At 41.5% G+C, this 26,008-nt stretch overlaps 1 protein-coding gene across 9 annotated transcripts in view; it reads right to left on the bottom strand.

The window, feature by feature from the left end:
• CCDC152 (coiled-coil domain containing 152) overlaps nt 1-24,154 on the bottom strand; it is a 30,361-nt gene extending 6,207 nt beyond the window's left edge. Inside the window, exons 1-7 of one of the 9 annotated variants that reach the window (XM_070411860.1) lie at nt 24,012-24,154; nt 18,039-18,176; nt 15,219-15,329; nt 12,947-13,052; nt 10,462-10,530; nt 5,960-6,024; nt 2,476-2,578 (exon numbers count right to left, since the gene is read on the bottom strand). In XM_070411860.1, the coding sequence (XP_070267961.1) occupies nt 2,476-2,578; nt 5,960-6,024; nt 10,462-10,530; nt 12,947-13,052; nt 15,219-15,305 (430 nt within the window). In that variant the 5' untranslated portion in view covers nt 15,306-15,329; nt 18,039-18,176; nt 24,012-24,154. Of the gene's footprint in view, nt 1-2,475; nt 2,579-5,959; nt 6,025-10,461; nt 10,531-12,946; nt 13,053-14,751; nt 14,804-15,218; nt 15,330-16,396; nt 16,487-18,038; nt 18,177-23,743; nt 23,855-24,011 lie in introns of those variants that run through there. The other 8 variants (XM_070411862.1, XM_070411861.1, XM_070411864.1 and 5 more) reach the window with 8 other exon arrangements.
• Nucleotides 24,155-26,008: the final 1,854 nt, after the last annotated feature.

Here is a 26,008-nt window from a genome sequence, read left to right as displayed (position 1 = left end):
CTCTGCAAGAGTTTGTTTAAGGTTGGCCTTACTTTTCCTGGATGTTTGGTAGAATTTCACCAGGAAAGCCATTTGAGCCTGGAGGTTTTTTTGTGGGAAAAGTATTATAGATTTAATTTCTTTAATGGAGATAGAACAATTCAGATGTTCTATTTCCTCTGGTGTGCTTTTGATTCTTCAAAAATGTCTAATTCAACAAAAATTTCAAATTTATTAACATAAAGATGTTTGCTCATACAGTTAATTATGGAGTTCATTCACTTTTTAAAGTTTAAAGTTATTTTCTCTTTCTCATTTCTGATATTGGTTAATTGTACTTGCTCCATTTTTTTTCTTGATCAGTCTAGATGGGAGTTAATCAATTTCATTATTTTTTTTTTCCCCCCAAAATTTTTGGATCTGATTATTATGTATGTGTTTGTAATTTCAGTAATATCTGACTGCCTTCTAATTTCTTCAGGCTTAGTTTGATATTTCCCTCCTAATTTATTGATATAGGTATTTAGATAATTGATTTAAACATTTTCCAATATTTGTATTTAAGCCTATAAATGTACCCATAAACACAGCTTTATCTGTGCCCACAGTTGTTTTTTTAATATTTTAAAATTGATTTTTTAGAGAGAAAGGAAGGGAGAGGGAGAGAGAAATAGAAACGTCAATGATGAGAGAGAAACATTGATCAGCTGCCTCCTGCATACCCCCTACTGGGAACTGAGCTGCAACCTGGGCATGTGCCCTGACCAAGCATCCAACTGTGACCTCCTGGTTCTTGGGTTGATGCTCAATTACTGAGCCACATGGGCTGGGCCACAGTTTTGAAATGTAGTCTATATAATTCAGTTAAAAACCCTTTAGGATTTCTACTTTGATCCACAGGTTATTCGAAATAATTTACAAACATATAGAGATTTTTTAAATTATCTGCTTCTTGGAGGGCCAGAAGAAATTGTATGCTTAAAGTGGCTGCTTAATGTTATAGTCCCACCAATAAGGACTCAGAGTTCCAGTAGCTCTCGCTCTCTCTCTCTCTCTCTCTATATATATATACAAACATTTTAGTATTTCTAAAGGTTCAAAGTGGTATCTCATTATAGTTTTAATTTGCATTTTGCTGCTTACTAATTATGTTGAACATGCTTTCAATGCTTATTTTCCATCTGTATATCTCAGGGGAAGTGCTGTTCAAATATTTTGCCCATTTTCTTGTTGGGTTGTTTGACTTATTATTGAGCTGTTAGAGCTCTTTTTATTTTGGATATAAGTCCTTTAGCAGGTATGCATTTGCAAGTATTATCTCCCAGTCTATGGCCTGTCTTTTCATCTTGCTAACAGTGTTGAAAGACAGAAATTAATAATTTTGATGAAGTTCAATTTAGAATTTTTTTTCTTTATTATTTGTGCTTTTTGTTTCTTTCCAAGAAGTTGTACCTAACTCAAGGTTGCAAAGATTATCTTCTCTGCACTCTTTCTGCAGTTTTATAGATGCAGGTTTACATTTACATCAGTCATCTATTTCAAGTTGATTTTTGCATAATGTACATAAATAAGGTCTCATTAAGAATGAACAACATAAAATAATGAACAAAAACAGATCCAGAGACAGAGAAGCATCGATCAGACTGTCAAACCTCAGAGGGAAGGTAGGGGAGGATGGGGGTAAGGGGGAGAGATCAACCAAAGGACTTGTATGCATGCATATAAACCTAACCAATGGACACAGACACCAGGGGGGTGAGGGCATGAGTGTGTGGCGGGTTGGGGGGCAATGGGGGGGATAAGGACACATATGTAATACCTTAATCAATAAAGAAAAATAAAATAAAAGGAAAGACTTTTAACACCCTTATAAAGCTACTTAACTCTCAACATAGGCTCATAAGATCTGCTTTACTGAAGGCAGAAAATTTCATTAGTGAAATGATATTCAATATGCTGAGTATATAAATATCAAAGTTATAAATTATACATTTTATATTAATTTTATACATTGTTTCATAGAAAATAATATTAAGTGTAAACACCATGAATCCAATTTAGACATGTTGTAATTTATATCACATAATTTAGGTACAAAACCTAAATTAAAATACATCAAGGCAGTGTTCATTCAAGAAAAATTAATATATGCATTTGAATTGTTTTATGATACAGTGGGGCGTGGGGCCTTGACTTACAAGTGTCCCGACTAACGAGTTTTTCGAGATACCAGCTGTCTCTCGGCCGATTTTTTGCTTTGAGTTGCGAGCTAAAATTCGGGTTACGAGACAGCTTCAGATACCGCACCACTAGTTGGCGCAGCGAACGTCACAGTGAACGCCACAACATCAGCCCAGCATCACGTGTCTCACTTGTTCACAATTGACTTGACATACAAGTAATTTAAATTACGAGCTCCGTCACGGAACGAATTAAACTCGTAAGTCAAGGCCCCACTGTATCTTAGAATTCAGTAAATTAAAAATAAAAACTTACCTTTTTTCTGCATATCCTGATAAAGTTTCCTTAATTCTGTCTTATGTCCTTCCTCTTTGATTTTCATTTCACTTATAAGTTTGGCAATGCTATTCTTATATTCCTAAAGATTAAAATATATTCATTCTTCAATTTAAATATGTGCATGCTACTTTTGATTAATTAGAAAGGTGAAATTTTCAAATTTTATATTAATTTTTGATATGTAATCATATCTAGAAGAGAAAGATATTGTTCAGTTTCAATCAGCTTTCAGAAGGACCAATTTCTGGTCCGAGGAGACAGGGACCATCTAGAGACAATGTCTTTTTACTTTTGCTTTCTGAGTACTCAACACTAGTGTTGCCCATTTCATAGATGCTTGAAACATTTTGTTTCATTTTATGAACAAACACCATGACAGCACTAAAATAGGTCCAATAAAAGCCAAAGTTATACTTCAGAGCCAATGGTAGGTACTGTTCAATAGACAGCCAGCTTACCCTAAAGTAGGATGAATCCTTATGAATGTGGGATGAACTTCTGTATCTAAAAATTATACAAACATCCCTAATTCCTAGAAGGAGAGTAAGCATTACCCATCGTAAAGATTAGCTTTATAAAGGAGGCTAGGATAGGATGGATTTGGGATTTGAGCCGTGCTCAGCAGGTGCCTGAGCTTTGCTTCCTAGGCTGTGGGAGCATATTATGCTAATGTGGAGAGGGGCATTAAGTAGGCCACGAAAGAGAAAGTCCCCAAAGATAAAATTCACAATTTTCCCAGTGGTATGTCCCCACATAAAGAAATCACTCACAGGCCCAAGATGTAGGCAGAGGAAAGGACAGTGGGAAGAACAGTGAAGAAGGTAGTAAGAAAGAGACAGCAATGAAGGCAAGCGGTCAAGAAAAGCCTCTGAACACTATGAGACAGGGGCTTCGCTTTGAGTCACTGTTGTATGTCTGCCTCCTAGTGTCTCTCTCCTGATATATATTTGTTGAATGAATGAGAGTGCCAATAAAAACTAAGTCAGAACGAATCTCAGAGGGGAAGCGGGGGTGGGAGTGGGAGTTGGAAATGATTAACCAAAGAACATATGTGCATAACTCATAAATACAGACAATAGTGTGGTGAAGGCCTGGAAGGAGCAGGTACAGGGTGGAGGGAATCAATGGGAAAAAAGGGGGGACATCTGCAATACTTTCAACAATAAAGATAAATTTAAAAAATTAAGTGAGAAATTCTTAGCTTAGACCCCGTAAATGGGCTTTTGAGGATCCATTAACTTCCTGAAATTGTATGTAAAATTATACATATATTAGAGGCCCGATACATGAAATTTGTGCAAGAGTAGGCCTTCCTTCCCCAGGCTTCTGACACTGGCTGCCCTCTGGCACCTAGGACCCGGGCTTCTCTCGCAGCCCAGGCTTCATCCAGAAGGCTGTCGGAAGGATGTCCAGTCTAATTGGCATATCATGCTTTTATTATTATAGATATGTGTGCATATGTACTGATGAACTTTCTCCTCAGAGAGGGTTCACAGCTTTTAATAGATATTCAGTGATACTGAAGAGGTAAAAAAGTCCAGCTCTCCTGGCTTAGATGGCTATGATTAAACATAGAGGCACATCTGTCTGTCCAGGTTACATAAGTTCAAGGGGATATAGTCCAGATTCATACTGTGATACTGACCCTGCCAGGCAATTTGCAGGAATGGCCAAACCTATCCAAACACTGACTTTGATTAAAGCTGTACAGGTGAATTTGGGTGAATCTCATGAACTGCCATTCTTCATATGCACGTATCTAGGTTCCAAGGTGGGCAACTACTGAGTGGTTTCCATAAACTACTCCTGACTCAACTGGAGTAGTTACTGCTCTGAGAAACAAGAGACAAGCCTATCTATCTTTTCATTCCCCATTGACTTTGCCATCGGAAGATGCCATCACTAAAGTGGAATACTTCTGTTAATTGGTAAGACCCAGGGTTTTCACTCCCATCCCTAGGCATGGAGAATATGTTTGGGCTGGGCTCTGTCACACTGGATTCTTCAGCCTGGGCCAGTCCTTCCTCTTTCTAAGGGGACCAAGTCCCAACAAGTTATTCTTGGTTGCCTTCTGGGAACCTTAAATGCCAAGGAATAGCCTCTGGTTGTATTTTTGTTTTTATAAAACTTAAGGATTCTCTGTCTACAAGTTACAAAATCTCTCCCAGTCCCATAACATGCTTATTAAGTACCTCCTGAGTTTGTTTCTGGGTAGTGGTTTTTCATGTTTTGGATGTGCCTGGAGGTTTTGTACTAGAGAATTCTCATTGGATTGAGGTCATCTTCGGTTTGCTTTGGACAGTAGCTAATTTAGAAGTGCAGAATCTTGGGCTGTGGTGTTTTCTCATCAGTTTCCACCCTCTGAAAATCCCTATGGTACTCTAAAAAAAGCAGTATTCTGTGGCTTGACATCTGAGACGAGAAAAGAGGCAAACATTTCTCCCCCTTCTCTTTACCCCAATTACACTCTGACTTCACTATCTATTGTTGAGCTCTAAAGATGAGCTATGGAAAGGATGGGAAAGAATAAGGAAAAAGGATAAAGGAAAGGGGAAAGTAAACCATGGGATATATTCTAGAGATGTTTAAATTGTCTCAGAATTAGTGATGAGAGACGACATTTTCCAAGAGCGCAGCCAGATGCCAGTTATTTCATCTGAGTAATACCCAGGAGCTCTGCAGGGCTTTAGAATTAGACTGTGTTTCTTCAGAGGCTCCTCAAATGAGGAACCAGATTGAATTTAGAGATGGTCCTTCCAACTGAAGTTCTAAGTTTCATACAGATCCAACTAGAATTTTGGAAATCTTAGGCCAGAATTTGACATATTGGCTCTAGGGAGAGGAGACTAATTAGTGTGATCAACTTCCCAAAGGGCAGAGGGGTGGGAACTGACGTTTACCGAGCACCTTTATGTTCTAGTCACTGTGTTGTGTGTATGTTCTATAGTTGCTAACACTATGCTGTTCTTATGGGAAAAAAGAAAAGGTAACAGAGGGTATGGTGGCCCTGGGAGAGAATTAATTGGCGGTTAAGTACTCCCTTCATTTAAATGGTGCAATAAAACTGTAATATATTACTCAAGTCATAAAGATTAAACACTCATTTACTTTGTAGTAAAAAAGTTTAAAAGTGCTAATAAAGTATGTATACTCTAGAGTAAAAACTCTATTAACATAATTTAAAAATATGTAACAAAATAGTTGCATTTTTTTTGGTAGAAAGAAAAAGCACAAGTGACATATTAGTACATTACAGTCTGCAAGAAGACTAGAGTCCTCAGAATTTCTATTTCTTTAAAAATTTTCATTTGTTACAAATTCTGGCACACACACTCACACACATATATATTTACTCTATATTTTGGCTGTCTTTATTAATGAAAACAACCACTTTTTTTTTCTAATTTAGAAGACAAATGCTCTACAGGGACTTGATTGATACAAAGATACATACACTCACCTGTTCATGAGAGTTTAACTTTTCTTTCATAAGATCAGCATTTCTTTTCAGTTGTTCATTTTTACCTGTGTAAAAACCATCAGAGAGCATCCTAATATACAGCGCCTTTCAATTACATGGGAACACATGTAACCTTTCAAGTTTCCGTTCATGTATGTACTACTCAATCCTTGAAAACAGCATCTATTACACACCTATTGCATATGCACAGAGTACGTGAAACTGGAATGGTGAGACAAAAATGTAATCATTCTTCAAATCGTGCAGCCTGTGGTGAGAGATGTGTAAGTCGTTGTGATGTGCCATGGCCGCCCTGCAGTGGCAGTGTGTCTGAAGTACACGGGACCTGTGGGACAAAAGCCCAGGCCAGAATGAGGTCAGGCGAGAGTATACTGAGGAGGAAGCATCTGAGCTGAGACTTAAATGCTAAGGCTCACCCCAGGTGGGAGGGGCGTTTCAGAAGACTGTGGGCTGGGTGAGCGCAGCACGCGTGGGAAAGTGACAACTGAAGTGCAGCACTGTTGGAGTAAACTCTGAGGAAGGTGTGTTAAGTAGGTTGGGGCCAGAGCCTCGTAGGAGGTCTGACTTTAAATTTTATTTTATGGGGTCATCAATGAATTTTACAGAGGCGTTGAAGAAATTTGAATAGTGAAGTGAAATGATTACAGTTAAGAAGATTATTTGGCAGTGCAGAGGATGATGGGAGGGTTTTGACCCCAGAGGCATGGATGTCAGAAAAGGCAGATCAAGTAAGAAATAACAGGACCCTAAGTTAGGTCAGTGGCAGTAGGAGACAAAGGAAAAAATAAAGATAAGGATTTAGATGAGAGTCACCAGGAGCCTTAGTGGCTGATTGCAAAAGAGAAAGGGGGGGGGAGGGGGGCATGGAGAAAAAAAAAAAGAGAAGGGGGAATCTCCACCTTTTCGGTTTCTGGTTTGGGTAAGTGAAAAAGATGCAACAGTTTGGGAAACATTAAAGGGGAAGATTTCTAGGAGTGAGATAATGAACCTACTGCTTTACTATGTGCATTTGAGAACGTTCCTGAGAAACATTTGGGTGTGGCCAAAGGAAGACTATCCTATAAGGCAGCGGTTCTCAACCTGTGAGTCGCGACCCCTTTGGGGGTCGAACGACCCTTTCACAGGGGTCGCCTAAGACCATCGGAAAACACATATATAATTACATATTGTTTTTGTGATTAATCACTATGCTTTAATTATGTTCAATTTGTAACAATGAAATTGGGGGTCACCACAACATGAGGAACTGTATTAAAGGGTCGCAGCATTAGGAAGGTTGAGAACCACTGCTATAAGGAGACTGGGACGTGTCTAGAGACCAGGAGAGAGTGGTACTAAGAAAAGTGGTTAAAGGGAAGCTAAGCATCTCTCCCCTCCCACTCACCTCACTGAAGGTATCAATGCTTACAGCCTGTGTATTCCTTCCCTACTTTCCCCCAGCTTATACAACTATATGTAAACACATCACACATTTCTACTGGTTTCATTTGTTTTTACCAATATAAAAGTGTACTATACATATTACTTTGCAAAGAACTTATTTCTTAAAAATAGACATGCTTTCAAGTCTGTAGTTTTTCTATGCATGCATTTTTATAATTTTACATAAGTAGGATCATAGCATACATGTTGCGATACTCTTAGCACAGTCTTGCCTCTCTTGTTTTCTTTCTACCTTCTTCCTCTCCCTCTTTTTTTCTCTCTCCACCTCCACACCCCTGGTATAATTGTGTATCCTTCTGTGTTTTTCTCCATGCTCTTGGTCTCTGGATCATACCTATGCATATATACATACACATTCTTATAGTTTCAGTCATATCTTTTGCCCATTATACTTTTTTTCATTTATCTTTGCTAGTCGATTTGTAGAGCTCTTTGTATATTGTAGATATTAAATTACGTTAGTATTTGAAATCATGTTTTGAAATAAATAATTTATTTTTTGACTTCTGTGTGACAAAATGACATGCCAAGTCCTTTCTTGTTGCTATTGTTGGTGCTCTTGTTGCATAAGAAAGTCTATTAGTCCTGCCTGGCTGGCATGGCTGAGTGGTTGAGCATTGACCTATGAACCAGGGGGTCACAGTTTGATTTCCGGTCAGGGCACATGCCCGGTTGCAGGCTCGATCCCCAGTGTGGGGTGTGCAGGGGGCAGCCGATCAATGACTCTCTTTCATCATTGATGTTTCTATCTCTCCCTCTCTTTCTGAAATCAATAAAAATATATTTTTAAAAAAGTCTATTCATTCTGTTTTTAAAAGTCTGTTAGTTCTCTTTTTCCCTTATATAGCATCTGAGGTTCCCAGAGTGGTTTTACCATATTATGAAGAGTAGCACATGGCGTTAGGTTGTACATGTAGCCTAGACTTCCCTTTAAGTTTGTATTCTCTTTTACACTAAAGTCTTTTGTTCATCTGGAATTTATTTTTGATGTGGGAGAGTCCAACTTTCTTTTCCTCCAGATGGAAAGCTGGTTGTGTCAGTACTGTATGTTGAAATGCCATTCTTTTTTCCAATACATTGAAATATTATAGTAACAAATATTGGGGCCTTTTCTAGAATCTGGTTCTCTATTCTTTCCATGAATATATTTTTCAATTTCTATGTCAAATGCCATATCAATTTCATTCTAACAAATTCAGAGCATATTATTATCTGGTAATGGAAATTCTCCTTCCTCTTAGTTTTCTTGTTTATTCTTGTGTGTTTGTTTGTTTTTTTGTCAAATGAATTTTAAGAGTATTGTATACAATCTTCTCTCCCACCCAAAATTTAGTATTTAAAAATATATATATTTTATTGATTTTTACAGAGTGGAAGGGAGAGGGATAGAGAGTTAGAAACATCGATGAGAGAGAAACATCGATCAGCTGCCTCCTGCACATCTCCTACGGGGGATGTGCCCGAAACCCATGCCCTTGACTGGAATCAAACCTGTGACCCTTCAGTCCGCAGGCCGACGCTCTATCCACTGAGCGAAACCAGTCAGGGCCAAAATTTAGTATTTTAATTAAGATTGCGTTAAATGTGTTTATTAACTTCAGGAAAATGGACATTTTAATAATGTTAAGTCTTCCCTCTGCCAGGAAAATTGGTCAACCCATCTAAATGCTGTAGCCCTTGCACATTATCTGGCTTTGGCATATCTGTATGTAGGCTGAATAGCACCACATGCTTAGTTGTGAACTAAAGCCATCTGCTGTAGAAACAGGACCTCCTTAATGCTTTATATTATATTACTAGAGGCCCAATGCATGAAATTCGTTCAAGAGTAGGCCTTCTTTCCCCCGGCTGCCCAGCTTCCCTCTGGCACCTGGGACCTGGGCTTCCCTCTGACACCCGGGACCCTGGCTTCCCTTGCAGCCCCAGCTTTGTCTGGAGATCGTCCGGAAGGACATCCAGTCTAATTAGCATATTATGCTTTTATTATTATAGATATTTCGGCTGGCTCTATGTTGGCTTTCATCTGTAGTGCAGTCGACATGTGGTTATTGTTAGCAATGCTTTTTCCCATCATCCTACCAGACTCAACACTAGGTTTTCAAACACATATGGCTACTCCCTTAAGGTGTAAGGTTGTTGCTGCTCTGGCTAGAGTAGTTATAAATTCAAATAGCATTTTGTGTCACTGTAGGGTCCACCTGATTCTGATATTTGACAAGTAATCTTCCTCTGACCAAAATCCACTTTAATCTCTTGGATTCTAATAAATTTGCAATATACTTTTCTATAATTGGTTATTCTCCTTTGGTATCAGACCAGGAGGAAAGCCTTAAGTGTGCATTGTTTTTGGATTCATTATATACTCATAGTGAGTTGGTTTTCTTTAGTATCTTGGATGAGGAATTGAGCAGGAAATGATCACTGCAGTTTTTAAAAAAAAATTTTAAACATATTTTTTATTGATTTCAGAGAAGAAGGGAGAGGCAGAGAGAGATAGAAACATCAATGATGAGAGAGAATCATTGATTGGTTGCCTCCTGCTAGCATCCCACTGGGGATCGAGCCCACAACCTGCGGATGTGCCCTTGACCGGAATCAAACCTGGGACCCTTCAGTCCGCAGGCTGTTGCTCTATCCACTGAGCCAAACCAGCTAGGGTGATCACTGCAGTTTTTGAGTAGAATATTCACTGTGCAACTACTATTGAACATCTACCCTTCAAAACTGAACATGGGTACTGAAAGCAAGAGTACTACTGGGAACAAATATACTTTGAAACATTTGAAAGTAATAAAGAGAATGATTATGATAGTTTATAAAACCCTGATGCTCCTGTCAGAATAGGACTGAACTGTTCTGTTCTGCATGGCATTCATTTCTTAATAATTGCTACTCAGTAGTAAGGTGCCCTTCCTTTTGCTGATAAATTTAACAAGGCCAAATTAAAGGGAACTTATTGTCAACAATTTAAAAATTCTCATCTTTAAAGGGGCTTAAATACATCATATTTTTTAAGATTTATTTTTTGTCTAACTTACCTTTCAAATTATGTTGATATTCAATGGTCTGTTGTAGCCCTTTTACCATATTATGAAGAGTAGCACATTCTAAAACATAAGAGATAAATGTATTTGAAGATTATTTGCTTTCATTTTGGAATCATTCTCTCAAAGTTGAAATACATAAAATAAAATACTGTTTGTGACAATGAGCAGATCTTAACAAAGCTATCAGGCATCTCAAAGTAAATTATATAACAACCACCCTTAAAGTCAAATGTAATTCAGGATTTAGTAAAGAGGTCTCTAAGGCACAATAAATGCAGTAGGACATGGAGCCGCTCATGTACCTCAGCAAGACCTGCCCTAGAAGTGAGGCACACGTGGACTTCCTGGGGACTTTGAGGAGCGCATCCATGCGAGTTTCCCATGAAAGAATATCCCGGGGACAGAGAGCCGAGGTACATCAAGTTTTGTTCAAAGACAGAGAGCCAGAGCTGGTGAGGTGGCATTTGGGAGGAGATACTGCTTTACTTCCTCCCTGTCTCCAAACCTGTCCTTTTAGTATTTTTATGCCTGAGTTCCAGGGCAAGGGAGTAGCAACTAAAGAAGTAAACACCCAACATGGTGAGTGACAGGGCATCAGCACTTTGGTGCCAGTGACTTCTCCACCGTGGGAGACAAAGCCTTGCAAGCATTAGTGCCCTGATGTGTGCATGAAGCTTTCAGTGTAATTCTTGGGTACCACCAGCAACAGCTAAGCCTTTGATGGGTATCATTCCCACCATCTACTCAGACAAAGTCCCCACCATCCTCCATTTTTCCCCTCTCTTGCTATTTCCCAGTAAGGACGATGGTCAAATTACATGTGACAATACCTGCTTCGCGTATGTTACCATGTTAGCTGCTACAATTAAAAAATTAAGGGGGCATAGGCTCCGCTATCACTTGTCTTTGTGTCTTTTAGAAGCATGAGCCCAGTAATTCATGCAATATGGGACCTCAGTACCCAGCAAATTGAAAGCCGAGTCCTGAAACTGGAAGTATACTGCGTGTTTTTAAAATGTGCATTTCACAATTTGAACACAAGGCGGCTCTCCCAACACATTTTTTTTTTTTTAAACAAAGGAAACTGGTTCAATAAGGAATTGTTCCTTAGGACACCATTCATTATTTTAGAATAATAGCTTTCAATTCTCTTTGCAAACATTTACCCAATTATAATTTCAAATAGACTTCATAATATAGTTTGAACAATACTATTGTCATATTCAACTCTTAAAAACTATAGTTCAGAATACTAAACTACTTCTTATCCTATATAATTTAATCAATTGTTGAGCTCAAATTTAGGCTCTACCATTAACTAGTAATTTGCATATTAACACCTATTTCATAAAGCAGTTGGAAATGTTAAATACAATTACGCATGACAATAATTTTTATAGAACTTGGTTCTCAATACTAATATTATTTATCATCTTGAAATGGCAAAGAAATTTTTTATCTGGTGTCAAATGTGGAAAATAAAATATCAAGATCTCATTCTTTATTGTTGAACAAATTAAACTGTATATAGAGTTTGTTCTTCTCTAAGTGAATTAGCACACACTTGACTTTATGAGTTGTCAATCTTACTAGTTCGTTTACTTCTGCTGTGTATTATCTAGCCAAAAGGCCATTAGAATTAAAATGAGAACTGGATGTTTAAAAAGTGTTTAATTATATTTTCAAATATAAAATACACATGAAATGCAAAAATAGTGAAAAATGACTATCTCTGCATCCTGCCCCCAAACTAACCAGTGTCCCTCCCTGAAAGCAAGCCCCGCAGAGAAACGCCACCTCCTCAGGGCCCAGCCCTAGCGCAGGGAGCCCAGGCTCCTGTCAGGCACAGTGAGGGTGGGTGCAGCTGAGGGCGGCTATGGGGAGCTGAGCAACACGAGGCGTGGGTGTCTCAGAACACAGGGGAGAGCGTCAGACTGGGACTGCCCGTTTTAACACTAAAATTTTTACCCACCTGATACAGTGGGGCCTTGATTTACAAGTGTCCTGACTAACGAGTTTTTTGAGATCCCAGCTGTCTCTCGGCCAATTTTTTGCATTGAGTTGATAGAGTAATTTGAGTTAACGAGCTCCTTAACGAGCTCAGTCTCAACGAATTAAACTCGTAAGTCAAGGCCCCACTGTATTTATTTTGGAGTTATTGTGAAGCAGAAATTCAACTGTATTTCCCCCCCATGACTTTGAAAGCCTGGACTGATTCTTAGATTTGCCATTTCTTAGCTGAGTGGACTCAGATAAATTATTTAACTTCTTTTATCTTATTTTTCTTCATTACTGACGTGGAGTAATAAAATCAGTCCTACCTGTCCTTTAGGGCTATATTAAGGATAAAATGACAGTCTAGAAAGTGCTGTGTGAATTTTAAATATTTTACAAATGCATGGTGCAATATTAATCACTGTTGTACCCAAAAGCACTCTCATGATATTAGTATTTTTCCAGGCAGCCAAGAACTAACCTTCTTTAAGTGAGGCCTCATTTGTTTGCATTCCTTTTAATAAGCAGTTAGCTTTTTCCAACTGCATATTCAGTACGTTGTTCCTTCCAGAAGTTTCTACCATTTTCTGTAGAGAAAACAATATATATCATAACCAAATCAATGCTGTTAATTTGATTTTCTTACCTAAGCATATAAAGACTAATGAAAATACAGACTACTTAATATCTGACATAACTTGAACTCCCTTCTTTCTAACCATTCAACCTTCAATCCCATGGTTAACAATTCTTTATGTGTGTTTCCCAAATATTTTATGATTATACTAGAGAACTGGTGCACAAAAATTTGTGCACTCGGGGGTGTCCCTCAGCCCGGCATGTGCCCTCTTGCAGTCTGGGATTCCTCAGGGGATGACCACCTGCTGGCTTAGGCCTGCTCCCCGGGGGAACGGGCCTAAGCTGGCAGTCAGACATCCCTCTGGCAGCCCAGGAGCCCTTGGGGGATGTCCACTTGCCAGTGGGGATTAGGCCTAAGCTGCAGTTGGACATCCTTAGTGCTGCTGAGGAGGCGGGAGAGGCTCCCACCATCACTGCTGTGCTGGCAGCCTTCAGCCTGGCTTGTGGCTGAGCAGAGTTCCCCCTGTGGGAGTGCACTGACCACCAGGGGGCAGCTTCTGCATTGAGCGTCTGCTCCCTGGTGGTCAGTGTGCGTCATAGTGACCAGTCATTCCCAGTCGTTCTGCTGTTAGGGTCAATTTGCATATTACCCTTTTATTATATGCCTGGTGCATGGGTGGGGGCTGGCTGGTTTGCCCTGAAGAGTGTCCCAGATAAGGGTGGGGGTCCCGCTGGGGTGCCTGGACAGCCTGGGTGAGGGGCTGAGGCCTGTTTTCAGACTGGCCACACCCCCTTCAGGGTGGGGGTCCCTGCTGGAGTGCCTGGCCAGCCTGAGTGAGGGGCTGAGGGCTGTTTTCAGGTTGGCCACAGCCCCTTCAGGGTGGGGGTCCCCGCTGGGGTGCCTGGCCAGCCTGGGTGAGGGGCTGATGGCTGTTTGCAGGCTGGTCACGGCCCCCAGCCACCCAAGTTCTCAGTGAAGGCTGGCTGGAAGCAGGTATCTGGGATTTATTTGTCTTCTATAATTGAAACTTTGTTGCCTTTAGCAGAGGCCATAGCCGGCCAGGGCAGGCAGGAAGCTTGGCTTCCTCCATCGCCAGCGCAACCAAGCCTCCTGCTTGCTCCAGCTCCAAGGCTGCCAGCCGCCATCTTGGTTGGGTTAAATTGCATATAGTCGCTCTGATTGACTGGTGGGCGTGGCTTGGGGCATAGCAAAGGTACAGTCAATTTGCATGTTTCTCTTTTATTAGATTAGATACCCGAGAGAAGGATCATATTATACTCTGCTCTGTACTATGTTGCACTTAGTACTATTCTCTTGAGATGATGTCATATAAGCACATATAGGTCTACCTCATTCTCTTAATAGCTGCACTGAGTTTCATGTATGCATATTCTGCAATTTATTTAAGTAGTTCACTATTGAGGAAAATTTGTGTTGTTTCCACTTTTTTGCCCTTGCAGACAATAAATAAACATTCTTGAATATATCTCTCTGATATCTTTGTGAATAGTATAACAGCTGCCATAAACTCATCAAACACCTTCAGAAATTATCAATTCATGACCAGTCTCGTATCTTCTTTAGCCACTTCCCTGTTGTCTTCACTTCTGAATTTATTTCAAAGCAACTCCATGACATTATTTTATTTCATCTATAAATATTACCACCTTTATGTGTCTGTAAGAGATAAGACTCTTAAAAAATACCATATCATGAAACTTGTCCAGAGTTGTGGAGGGTGGACTTCAAGTGGGTCTGCTTGTAGGCAAAAGAGAAGGAAAGGGAAGAGGTAGAATAGGAAAGACTAAAAAACCTTTTAGTCATAATGGTTAGACACTGAGGACTGAGTCTACTTCAATTCTTACTAAATCATTCCTGAGTTTATGGCCATCTTGGGCATTTAAGTAGGTATTTTCCCTTTAACTTTAGCAAAACTGTATCAATTATTTATTGCCTTGACCCAGAAACATTTTGATGCATTAGTGCAAATGAGCCAAAACCATATATATTTTAAATACGGATTTTTAAGGGCTTACTTAGCAAAGTACATTCCCATTGTCTTTATCCTGCTCATTTTGGGTTGTACATTTTTCTTTCTTTCCAACTCCTTCCACTGGCAAAATCTGTTCCACTTTTTCCCTATTCACTTCAACTGTTTGATATCTTTACATACCTTTTCTATCTGTGAGAAGTCATTTATAAGTTTGTCAAGATTCACGCTGCTAATCTTTTTCACACATCCATCGCTGCTTTGATTCATGTTCAAACTAGTGCAGAGTAAATACTGTTAAAACAAACAAATAACAAATAAAATCTAAAGCACTACAACAGTAGTAATAAATACTAACGTTTCTGTCCTCTACTCAGAGGACCTACTTGAGCTCCATTCCACTCAGAATTTTTGTTATGCCCATTAACAATAGCCAGTGCGTTACGGCTTCTCCACTTCTTCAGCTCCACCCTCACTGAGTTTTCTCTAAAGAAATCTAACATTAGTGTACTGATATATACACATATAAAAATTATTTGTCCCTACCATATAAAAATTAATTATGCCACTGTTCAACACTCATCTCCTTGCCATCAGTATGGCTGGACTTAAAAATCTGATATATTATTAAATCTTTAAACATAGGTATTCTCAATTTAAGGTATTTAAAATACCTCTCATGCCACAAATATTGTTGCTGTGTTTCCTGGTACTGTGGTTATTGCTATGGACTGTTTTGTGAACCTCTCCCAAATTCATGTGTTGAAGTACTATTATATCCCAAAGTGACTGTCTTTGGAGATAGGGTCTTTAGGAAATAATTAAGGTTAAATGAGGTCCTAAGGGTGGGGCCCTTATCCAATAGGACTGTGGCCATATGAGAAGAGGAAGGCGAGGCATTCCTGTACACGCAAAGAAAGGACTAACTTTGCAGCCCTGTCTCTACCATCCATTAAAGAAGAAAAATTAAGAAAACATTTTAAAAAAGGAAGATCTTGTGCGGCCACTGTGGAAGACAGTATGGAGTTTCCTCAAAAAGTTAAAAATGGAACTCCCATTTGACCCAGTGATCCCACTTCTAGGAATATATCCCAAGAAAACAGAAACACCAATCAGAAAGGATATATACACCCCTATGTTCAAAGCAGCACAATTCACCATAGCTAAGGTCTGGAAACAGCCTAAGTGCCCATCAGCAGATGAGTGGATTAAAAACTTTGATACATTCATAACAGCACAATTCACCATAGCTAAGATCTGGAAACAGCCTAAGTGCCCATCAGTAAATGAATGGATTAGAAAACTGTGGTACATCTACACGATGAAATACTACGCTGCTGTAAAAAAGAAGGAACTCTTACCATTTGCAACAGCATGGATGGAACTGGAGAGCATTATGCTAAGTGAAATAAGCCAGTCAATGAAGGAAAAATACCACATGATCTCACTCATTCATGGATAATAAAGACCATTACAAACTTTTGAACAATAATAGATACAGAGGCAGAGCTGCCTCAAACTGATTGTCAAACTGCAGTGGGAAGGCCAGAGAGGGTTGGGGGGCAGAAGGGAGGGGAGTAAGAGATCAACCGAAGGACTTGTATGCATGCATATAAGCATAACTAATGAACATAAGACACTGGGGGGGTAAGGGAGGGCAGGGGATTGTCAAGGGCGGGGTTGGGGGGGGGAAAGGACACATATGTAATATCCTTTGTAATACTTATTATAATATTTTTTTTAAAAGAATAAAAAAAATAATAAAAAAACAAAAAAAAAACTTTGATACATCTACACAATGGAATACTATGCCACTATACAAAAAGAAGGAACTTTTACCATTTGCTACAGCATGTATGGAACTGGAGAGCATTATGCTTAGTGAAATAAGCCAGTCAGAGAAAGATAAATATCACATGATCTCACGAATATGTGGGATATAATGATCAACATAATTTGATGAACAAGAATAGATCCAGAGACAAATGCAGGGGAGGTGGGGGGGGGGGGGTGGTTAGAGAGCAACCAAAGGACTTGTATGCATGCATATTAGCATAACCAATGGACAGAGACACTGGGGCGGTGGGGGCTTGCCTGGGTTGGAAATGGCTGGGGACGGGGGGTCAATTGGGGAAAAAGGAGACTTATGTAAAACTTCAGACAATTAAAAAAAAAGTGATTTACACAAATGGAATACTACTCGGCCATAAAAAAGAAGGAAATCTTACAGTTTGTGACAGCATTATGCTATGTGAAATAAGCCAGAGAAAGACAAGTGCCATATGATTTCACTCATATGTGGAATCTAATGCACAAAAGGAACTAACAAGCCAAAATAGAGAAAAACTCATAGATAGAGAGCAGGCTGACAGCTGTGGGGAAAAGGGGGCTGGGTGAGGGGTAGGGTGGAGGGATTGAGGAAAAAAAGGGAGGAAAAACTCATGGATATGGACAACATGTGGTGATTGCCAGGGAGAGGGGGGATGAGGGGAGGTGGAGGAAGGTATAATGGGGATAAATGGTGATGGATGGAGACTTGACTTGGGGTGGTGAATATACAATACAGTGTACAGATGGTGTGTTGTAGAATTGTGCACCTGAAATCCATGTAATTTTGTTAACCAGTATCACCCCAAGAAATTCAATAAAAAGGAAAAAAAAGAGGAAGATCTCTCCCTCTCTCTCTCTACGTGCTCACACAGAGGAGAGGTCATGTGAGCACATGGTGAGAAGGTGGCTGTCTGCACCTCGAGGAGAGAGCCCTCACGGGATACCAACCCTGCTGGCACCGTGATGTTGGACTTCCACTCTTCAGAACTGTGAGAAAATAAATTTCTGTAGTTTAAGCCACCCAGCATGCAGCATTTTGTTACAGCACTACAGAGCAGATGAATACCCTTGTTTTTCACATTGTGTTTGGTAAACAAAAGACATCTGGAAATTAATATGCTCAAAGCAGTCATTCAGTGTTACCATCCTCTTGTTGTTTTGTGTAAGGATCACCTTTGGTGTAGCCAGCTGGCTGTCCAGTGAAGATTAAGAGTTTGTTTAGTCCCGTGGAACCAATCCTGGAAATGCAGGAAGGATGGAGGAAGGGACTTCTGCAAACCAGCCAGCACTTAGATGTGGGGGTCCGAGTGTCTAGAAAAATCAAGATCAACACCATGGCCACGATGGCATAATGTTAGAAATAAACTACAATAAAAACAACCCAAAATACTCAAACACTTGGAAGCTGAATAGCATGTTATTAAATATTGATTGGGTTACCGATGACATCAAAGAAGAAATTAAAAACATCCTGGACACTAATGACAATGAAAACACAACAATCCAAAACCTCTGGGACACAATGAAAGCAGTCCTGAGAGGAAAGTTTATAGCTCTACAGGCCTATCTCAAAAAACAAGAAAAAATGGTAGTCAATCATCTAACTCTACAACTCAAAGAATTAGAAAGAGAGCAACAAGAAAACCCCAGAGTGAGCAGAAGGAAGGAGATAATAAAGATTAGAGCAGAAATCAATGAAATAGAGACCAAAAAAACAATACAGAAAATCAATGAAACCAAGAGCTGGTTCTTTGAAAGGATAAACAAGATTGACAAACCCCTAGCCAGGCTCACCAAGAAGCAAAGAGAGAGGTCCCAAATAAACCAAATCAGAAATGATAGAGGCGAAATAACAACAGACCCCACAGAAATACAAATGATTGTTAAACAATACTACGGGCAACTCTACTCCAACAAACTAGACAACCTGGAGGAAATGGACAAATTCCTAGAAAAATACAACATTCCAAAACTCAATCAGGAAGAATCTAAAAACCTCAATAGGCCAATAACTATGGAAGAAATTGAAGCAGTCATCAGAAAGCTTCCAGCAAACAAAAGCCCAGGGCCAGACGGCTTCACAGGGGAGTTCTACCAAACATTCAAGGAAGAACTAAAACCTACCCTCCTCAGACTACTACAAAAAATTCAAGAGGAAGGAACGCTTCCAAGCTCATTCTATGAAGCCAGCATCACCCTAATACCAAAACCAGGTAAAGACATCACAATGAAAGAGAATTACAGGCCAATATCCCTCATGAACATAGATGCCAAAATTCTCAACAAAATCTTAGCAAATCGGATCCAGCAGTACATTAGAAGGATCATACACCATGACCAAGTAGGATTTATCCCAGAGATGCAAGGATGGTACAACATCCGTAAATCAATAAATGTGATACATCACATAAACAAATTGAAAGAAAAAAACCACATGGTCATATCAATTGATGCAGAAAAAGCATTCGACAAAATCCAACACCCATTTTTGATAAAAACTCTCAGAAAGGTGGGAATAGAAGGATCATACCTCAACATAATAAAAGCCATATATGACAGGCCCACAGCCAACATCATACTCAATGGACAAAAACTAACACCATTTCCCCTAAGAACAGGAACAAGACAGGGATGCCCACTCTCACCACTCCTGTTCAACATAGTACTGGAAGTATTAGCCATTGCAATTAGGCAAGAAGAAGAAATAAAAGGCATCCAAATTGGAAAAGAGGAAGTAAAACTGTCCTTATTTGCAGATGACATGATATTATACATACAAAACCCTAGAGACTCCATCAAAAAGCTACTAGACTTAATACATGAATTTGGCAATGTAGCAGGATACAAAATTAACCCCAAGAAATCCGAGGCATTTCTATACACCAATAGTGAACTTTCAGAAAGGGAGATCAGAAAAACAATCCCATTTACCATCGCACCAAAAAAATTAAGATACCTAGGAATAAACTTAACTAAAGAGGTTAAAGACCTCTACTCAGAAAACTACAGGACGTTGAAAAAAGAGATAGAGGAAGACATAAACAGATGGAAGAACATACCATGTTCTTGGATTGGTAGAATCAACATCATTAAAATGTCCATACTACCCAAAGCAATCTATACATTCAACGCACTTCCCATTAAAATACCAATGGCCTTCTTCAAAGATCTAGAACGAACTCTCCAAAAATTCATCTGGAATAAAAAAAGACCCCGAATAGCTGCAACGATCCTGAGAAAGAACAAAGTAGGTGGGATCTCAATGCCAGATATCAAGCTGTATTACAAAGCCACTGTTCTCAAAACTGCCTGGTACTGGCACAAGAACAGACATATAGATCAGTGGAATAGAATAGAGAGTCCAGAAATTAGCCCGAACCAATATGCTCAATTAATTTTTGACAAAGGAGGCATGAACATACAATGGAGCCAAGATAGTCTCTTCAATAAATGGTGTTGGGAAAATTGGACAGACATATGCAAGAAAATGAAACTAGACCACCAACTTACACCATACACAAGAATAAACTCAAAATGGATAAAGGACTTAAATGTACGACAGGAAACCATAAAAATTCTAGAAGAATACAAAGGCAACAAAATCTCAGACATATGCCAAAACAATTTCTTCACTGATACAGCTCCTAGGGCAGTTGAAACTAAAGAGAAAATGAACAAATGGGACTACATCAAAATAAAAAGCTTCTGCACAGCAAAAGAAACCATCAACAAAACAACAAGAAAACCCACCTCGTGGGAAAACATATTTGCCAACGTCATATCTGATAAGGGCTTAATCTCCAAAATTTATAGGGAACTCATACAACTTAACAAAAAGAAGATAAACAATCCAATCAAAAAATGGGCAAAGGATCTAAATAGACACCTTTCAAAAGAGGACATTCAGAAAGCCAAGAGACATATGAAAACATGCTCAAAGTCACTAATCATCCGAGAGATGCAAATCAAAACAACAATGAGGTACCATCTCACACCTGTCAGAATGGCCATCATCAACAAATCAACAAACGACAAGTGCTGGAGAGGATGTGGAGAAAAAGGAACACTTGTGCACTGCTGGTGGGAATGCAGACTGGTGCAGCCACTATGGAAGGCAGTATGGAGGTTCCTCAAAAAATTGGAAATGGAACTCCCATTTGACCCTGTGATCCCACTTCTAGGAATATATCCCAAGAAACCAGAAACACCAATCAGAAAGGATATATGCACCCAGATGTTCATAGCAGCACAATTCACCATAGCTAAGATCTGGAAACAGCCTAAGTGCCCATCAGTAGATGAATGGATTAGAAAACTGTGGTACATCTACACGATGGAATACTATGCTGCTGTTAAAAAGAAGGAACTCCTACCATTTGCAACATCATGGATGGAACTGGAGAGCATTATGCTAAGTGAAACAAGCCAGTCAATGAAGGAAAAATACCACATGATCTCACTCATTCATGGATAATAAAGACCATTACAAACTTTTGAACAATAATAGATACAGAGGCAGAGCTGCCTCAAACTGATTGTCAAACTGCAGTGGGAAGGCCAGAGAGAGTTGGGGGGCAGGGGGGAGGGGAGTAAGAGATCAACCGAAGGACTTGTATGCATGCATATAAGCATAACTAATGGACATAAGACACTGGGGGGTAAGGGAGGGTAGGGGTTTGTCAAGGGTGGGGGGGAAAAAAGGACACTTATGTAATACCCTTTGTAATACTTTAAGCGAAAAAAAAAAAAAAAATCCTCTTTCCTCTAGAAACTGTTCCAAGCATCACAAGAGTGAGATGGAAGCCATTTTTTAAATTGTATAAACTCCTTGATCCCAACAAGCTCAGGAGGAGATTTCTGAACCAAGTTGGACTGTTCCCATTTTCTATCCTATTTGGAAATGATCTTGAGAGTCAGCTAGTCAGTTATGGCATGTGGCTGGAATGACAACGTGTAAACATGAGGATTGTTGCAACCCGGTTCCGCCCTAAAGATGGAAAGCAGAGAAAGCCATCATGCCAAGATGGGAAAACTGATGCATATGGGAAGAGATTAAAAAGAAAGATGAAAAGAGAATTTCGATGGTTCTCCTAGTCCTAATCCCATTGTCATCTGAAGCTCAACACTATTCCAGCCCTTTATGTCACTCCTCTGTCTCTGCGAATTCAACTAAGCTTCATTGTGTGCTTGCCCTACTACTAGTTGGGTTTTGTTTTAAAATAATATATCTGTGTAGTTGTAATAATAATTTGATGACAATGGTAATCATATTACCTAACACTTATTGAACATTTTTCATAGCTTTACATATATAGAGTAATTTCATCTTCACTGTAACCTCATTAGATATTATTATTATCATCCCCAATTTACTGTAAATATGATAAAATAAATGTTAACATATATTGTTAAAAAAAAAAAAAAAAGAAAAAAGATCAACACCATGGAAAAGTATGTGACAGTGTGTTTAGACTTTTCTCTGGCAAAGAGGAAGAAAGTAGAAATCTGAAATTCAGGCCTTCTAGACTGAGGGAGGAGCATGACTCGGGAAAGTGGCAGTGGCAACTAGTCCAGAGTAAAAGGTCGATAAAACCCCTAAAGTAATTACTCAGTGTAATTTGGGGGGCATATGGTTGTTTAAGATGAGGTACACCAAAACAGACATTTCTTGTCAATTTGGTCATTAAAAAGTTCCACATCCTCCTCTTTTTAAGATTATATTACATGAACAACTATTAGTGGTTTTTAGACCTGAATTTTAGCTATTTTCCATTTTTACTGAATTATTATCCTGTGTATCATATATGTGAGCAAAACTCTATATAAAATCCCTTAAATGGGTAAAACTTGATCCTTCAGGCAGGACAATTATCGTAATAGCAGCCCAAGATAAACACAGTAAAATTCCTCACGGGGTAAAATGTAAAAAGCATCACTATTTGATATACTGTCATTATTTAATAGAACTATACAATAATTTAAAATAGTTAATGCAAAATCCTCCCTCATAACTTTGTTTTCCTTTTTGGCTCCAAACATCTATAATAATCTATAATAATAAAAGCATAATATGCTAATTAGACCAGATGTCCTTCCGGACAAAGCCAGGGCTGCGAGGGAAGCCTAGGTCCCAAGTGCCCGCCGGTCAGTCCAGGTGCGAGAGGGAAGCTGGTGCTGGCAGCTGGGGGAAGGAAGGCCTACTCTTGCATAAATTTCGTCCAAGTCAGGCTTCTAGTTTTAAATAAAAAAGGTTTACAGGGCTTTGCCTTACAACAAGGCTTCTGAGCTCATTGCATTTTCACTTGAGCTTCCTCTCCTTCCAGCTGCTCTCCCTAAGGAGCCCCTGGGAGTGTCCTCCCTGGAGAACCGCCTTCCGGGCCGTCCCGCCCGCTCCCCGCAGTCCCTTCCAGGGGCCGCGCTGCCTCCTCCACCACTCAGCTCAGCCCTGCCGTGGCCATGGTCCTGCCCAGGGGCCGGGTGCAGGCGCTGGGCTCCGCTCCCCGTGGACGGGGTCCCCCTGCCTGGGGCCTGGTGCAGGCGCTGGGCTCCGCTCCCCGTGGACGGGGTCCCCCTGCCTGGGGCCTGGTGCAGGCGCTGGGCTCCGCTCCCCGTGGACGGGGTTCCCCGGCCCAGGGGCCGGGTGCAGGCGCTGGGCTCCGCTCCCCATGGACGGGGTCCCCCGGCCCAGGGGCTGGTGCAGGCGCTGGGCTCCGCTCCCCGTGGACGGGGTCCCCCGGCCCAGGGGCTGGTGCAGGCGCTGGGCTCCGCTCCCCGTGGACGGGGTCTCCCTGTCCGGGGCCGGATGCAGGCGCTGGGCTCCGCTCCCCGTGGACGGGGTCCCCCGGCCCAGGGGCTGGTGCAGGCGGCGCAGCCGTCACCCTCGGTTGTGCCCTTCAGGGCCCAGCGCCCCCGCGGCCGCAGGTGCAGGAGGGTGGCGGCCCGTGTCCTTCCAGGGCCCGGAGCTGCCGACCAGCTTCCATCCGGCCCGGGCCTCTCTTCCCCACCCTCGGCCCAGCCCTCGGCCCGGAAGGCAGCTCGGTTCCCGCCCCCTTTCCCTCCTCAGCGCCCCCGGGGATTCCCTCAGCCCCGAGCGCGGCTTCCGGCTCCGCCACCCGCAGCCCCGCGTCCCAGGAGCCCAGCTCGCACCGCGGGCGCGCCGAGCGCGGGGTCCAGGCCTCCTCCGCGGGGACTGCGCTGTGGGAAGGGAATGTTCGCGGGAACCACGGGGATTCGAACGGGCGCAGGGGCTCGGGAGCGTCGCCTGCTGCTGCCGGGGTCCCGCCTCTCCCTGCCCCCCGCCCGGAGCGGAGCCGGTCCCACCCCGATCGCCCTCCCCGCCCGGGGAAGCCGGTCCCCCAGCAAAGGGCCCGCCCTGCGCCAGGCCCCACCGAGCCCCGCCCCGGCGCCGCCTCCAGCCCGCCCCCTGGGCCCTCGCTCCCCTCAGCCCCCAGTGTCTGCAGATCAATCATCATTTCTCCAACCAAGCAGTACAGCGCACTGGCTTAAGTTTTGAACAGTGAGTCAACACCATTGAATAAAAATAATCCTTACTTGTTAGAGTAACTGATAAGTGTAGGCTTCTAGCGGTTCTCAACCTGTGGGTCTCAACCCCTTTGGGGGTCGAGCGACCCTTTCACAGGGGTCGCCTAAGACCATCGGAAAACACATATATAATTACATAGTTTTTGTGATTAATCACTATGCTTTAATTATGTTCAATGTGTAACAATGAAAATACATCCTGCATATCAGATATTTACATTACGATTCATAACAGTAGCAAAATTACAGTTATGAAGTAGCAACGAAAATAATTTTATGGTTGGGGGTCACCACAACATGAGGAACTGTATTAAAGGGTCACAGCATTAGGAAGGTTGGGAACCACTGGCTTACACAGTACCAGGGCCTGTGGTAGTCGCGTGATGGAGATGAAAGGTGAGTATAACGCAGTGCAGCCCGCAGCCAGTCCATGGATATGGTCTTCCATCTACAGAGCTTTGACTTGGCAGCTCAGAGGTCAAGGACATGAGCTCGGGGTGGTTCACGGTCAACTGTACCAACTGCGTGATGGTGGGCGAGTTCTTAATTATATGCGCCCCAGATGCTTTATCTGTAAAATAGACATCAGCAATAACGCCTGCCTCATAGAGCTGATTAAATGAAACGACATTTTTTTTTTAAATTTTTATTTCTTGAATTATTACAAAGAGTATTACATATGTCTCCTTTTTTCCCCCCCTTGACATTCCCCCGGCCCCTACCCCCCGCCCCCCCCCGCCCCGTGTCTTGTGTCCATTGGTTAATCTTATATGCATGCATATAAGTCCTTCAGTTGGTCTCTTAATCCCGCCCCCCAACCCTCCCCAGGCTTCCCACTGTAGTTTAACATTCTGTTCAATGTTGCTCTGCTTCTGTATCTACTCCTGTACATCAGTCCATACTGGTCCCCTTTATTTGTCCCAACCTCACTGGAGTAGTCTCAACCTCACCAGGGCCGTCTGAGCCTCACCAGGGCCGTTTCAACCTCACCGGGGCCGTCCCTACCTCACGGGGGCCGTTTCAACCTCACCGGGGTCGTCCCTACCGCACAGGGGCCGTTTCAACCTCACCGGGGTCGTCCCTACCTCACGGGGGCCGTTTCAACCTCACCGGGGTCGTCCCTACCACACCGGGGCCGTTTCAACCTGACCAGGGTTGTCCCTACCACACCGGGGCCGTTTCGACCTGACCAGGGTTGTCCCTACCAGACCGGGGTCGTCCCTACCTCACGGGGGCTGTTTCAACCTCACCGGGGTCGTTCCTACCTCACGGGGGCCGTTTCAACCTCACCGGGGCCGTCCCGACTTCACCAGGGCCGATTCAACCTGACCGGGGTTGTCCCTATCACACCGGGGCTGTTTCAACCTGACCGGGGTTGTCCCTACCACACCGAGGCCGTGAAACGACATTTTAAAAGTGCTTACTGCAGTTCCTGGGGTAAAGTAAGTGTTCAAAAATAGGAATTGTTATAATTCAAAATTTTTGTTCAATAACAGTTTGGAAGTGGATTATCCACTGCCAACTTTGCCCTATCTACTTTTTTTTTGAGTGGGAGATTTATTTTTATTAATTAAAAAAAAAGGAATCCAAAGTTGGGCAAG

Source organism: Myotis yumanensis, unplaced genomic scaffold (assembly GCF_028538775.1).
Source record: "Myotis yumanensis isolate MYYU_CA2020_CCGP unplaced genomic scaffold, mMyoYum1.0.hap1 SCAF_4, whole genome shotgun sequence".
Lineage (NCBI taxonomy): Eukaryota > Metazoa > Chordata > Mammalia > Chiroptera > Vespertilionidae > Myotis > Myotis yumanensis.
Note: the sequence above shows the minus strand (reverse complement) of the source record. Positions and strands in the feature narration are given on the sequence as shown.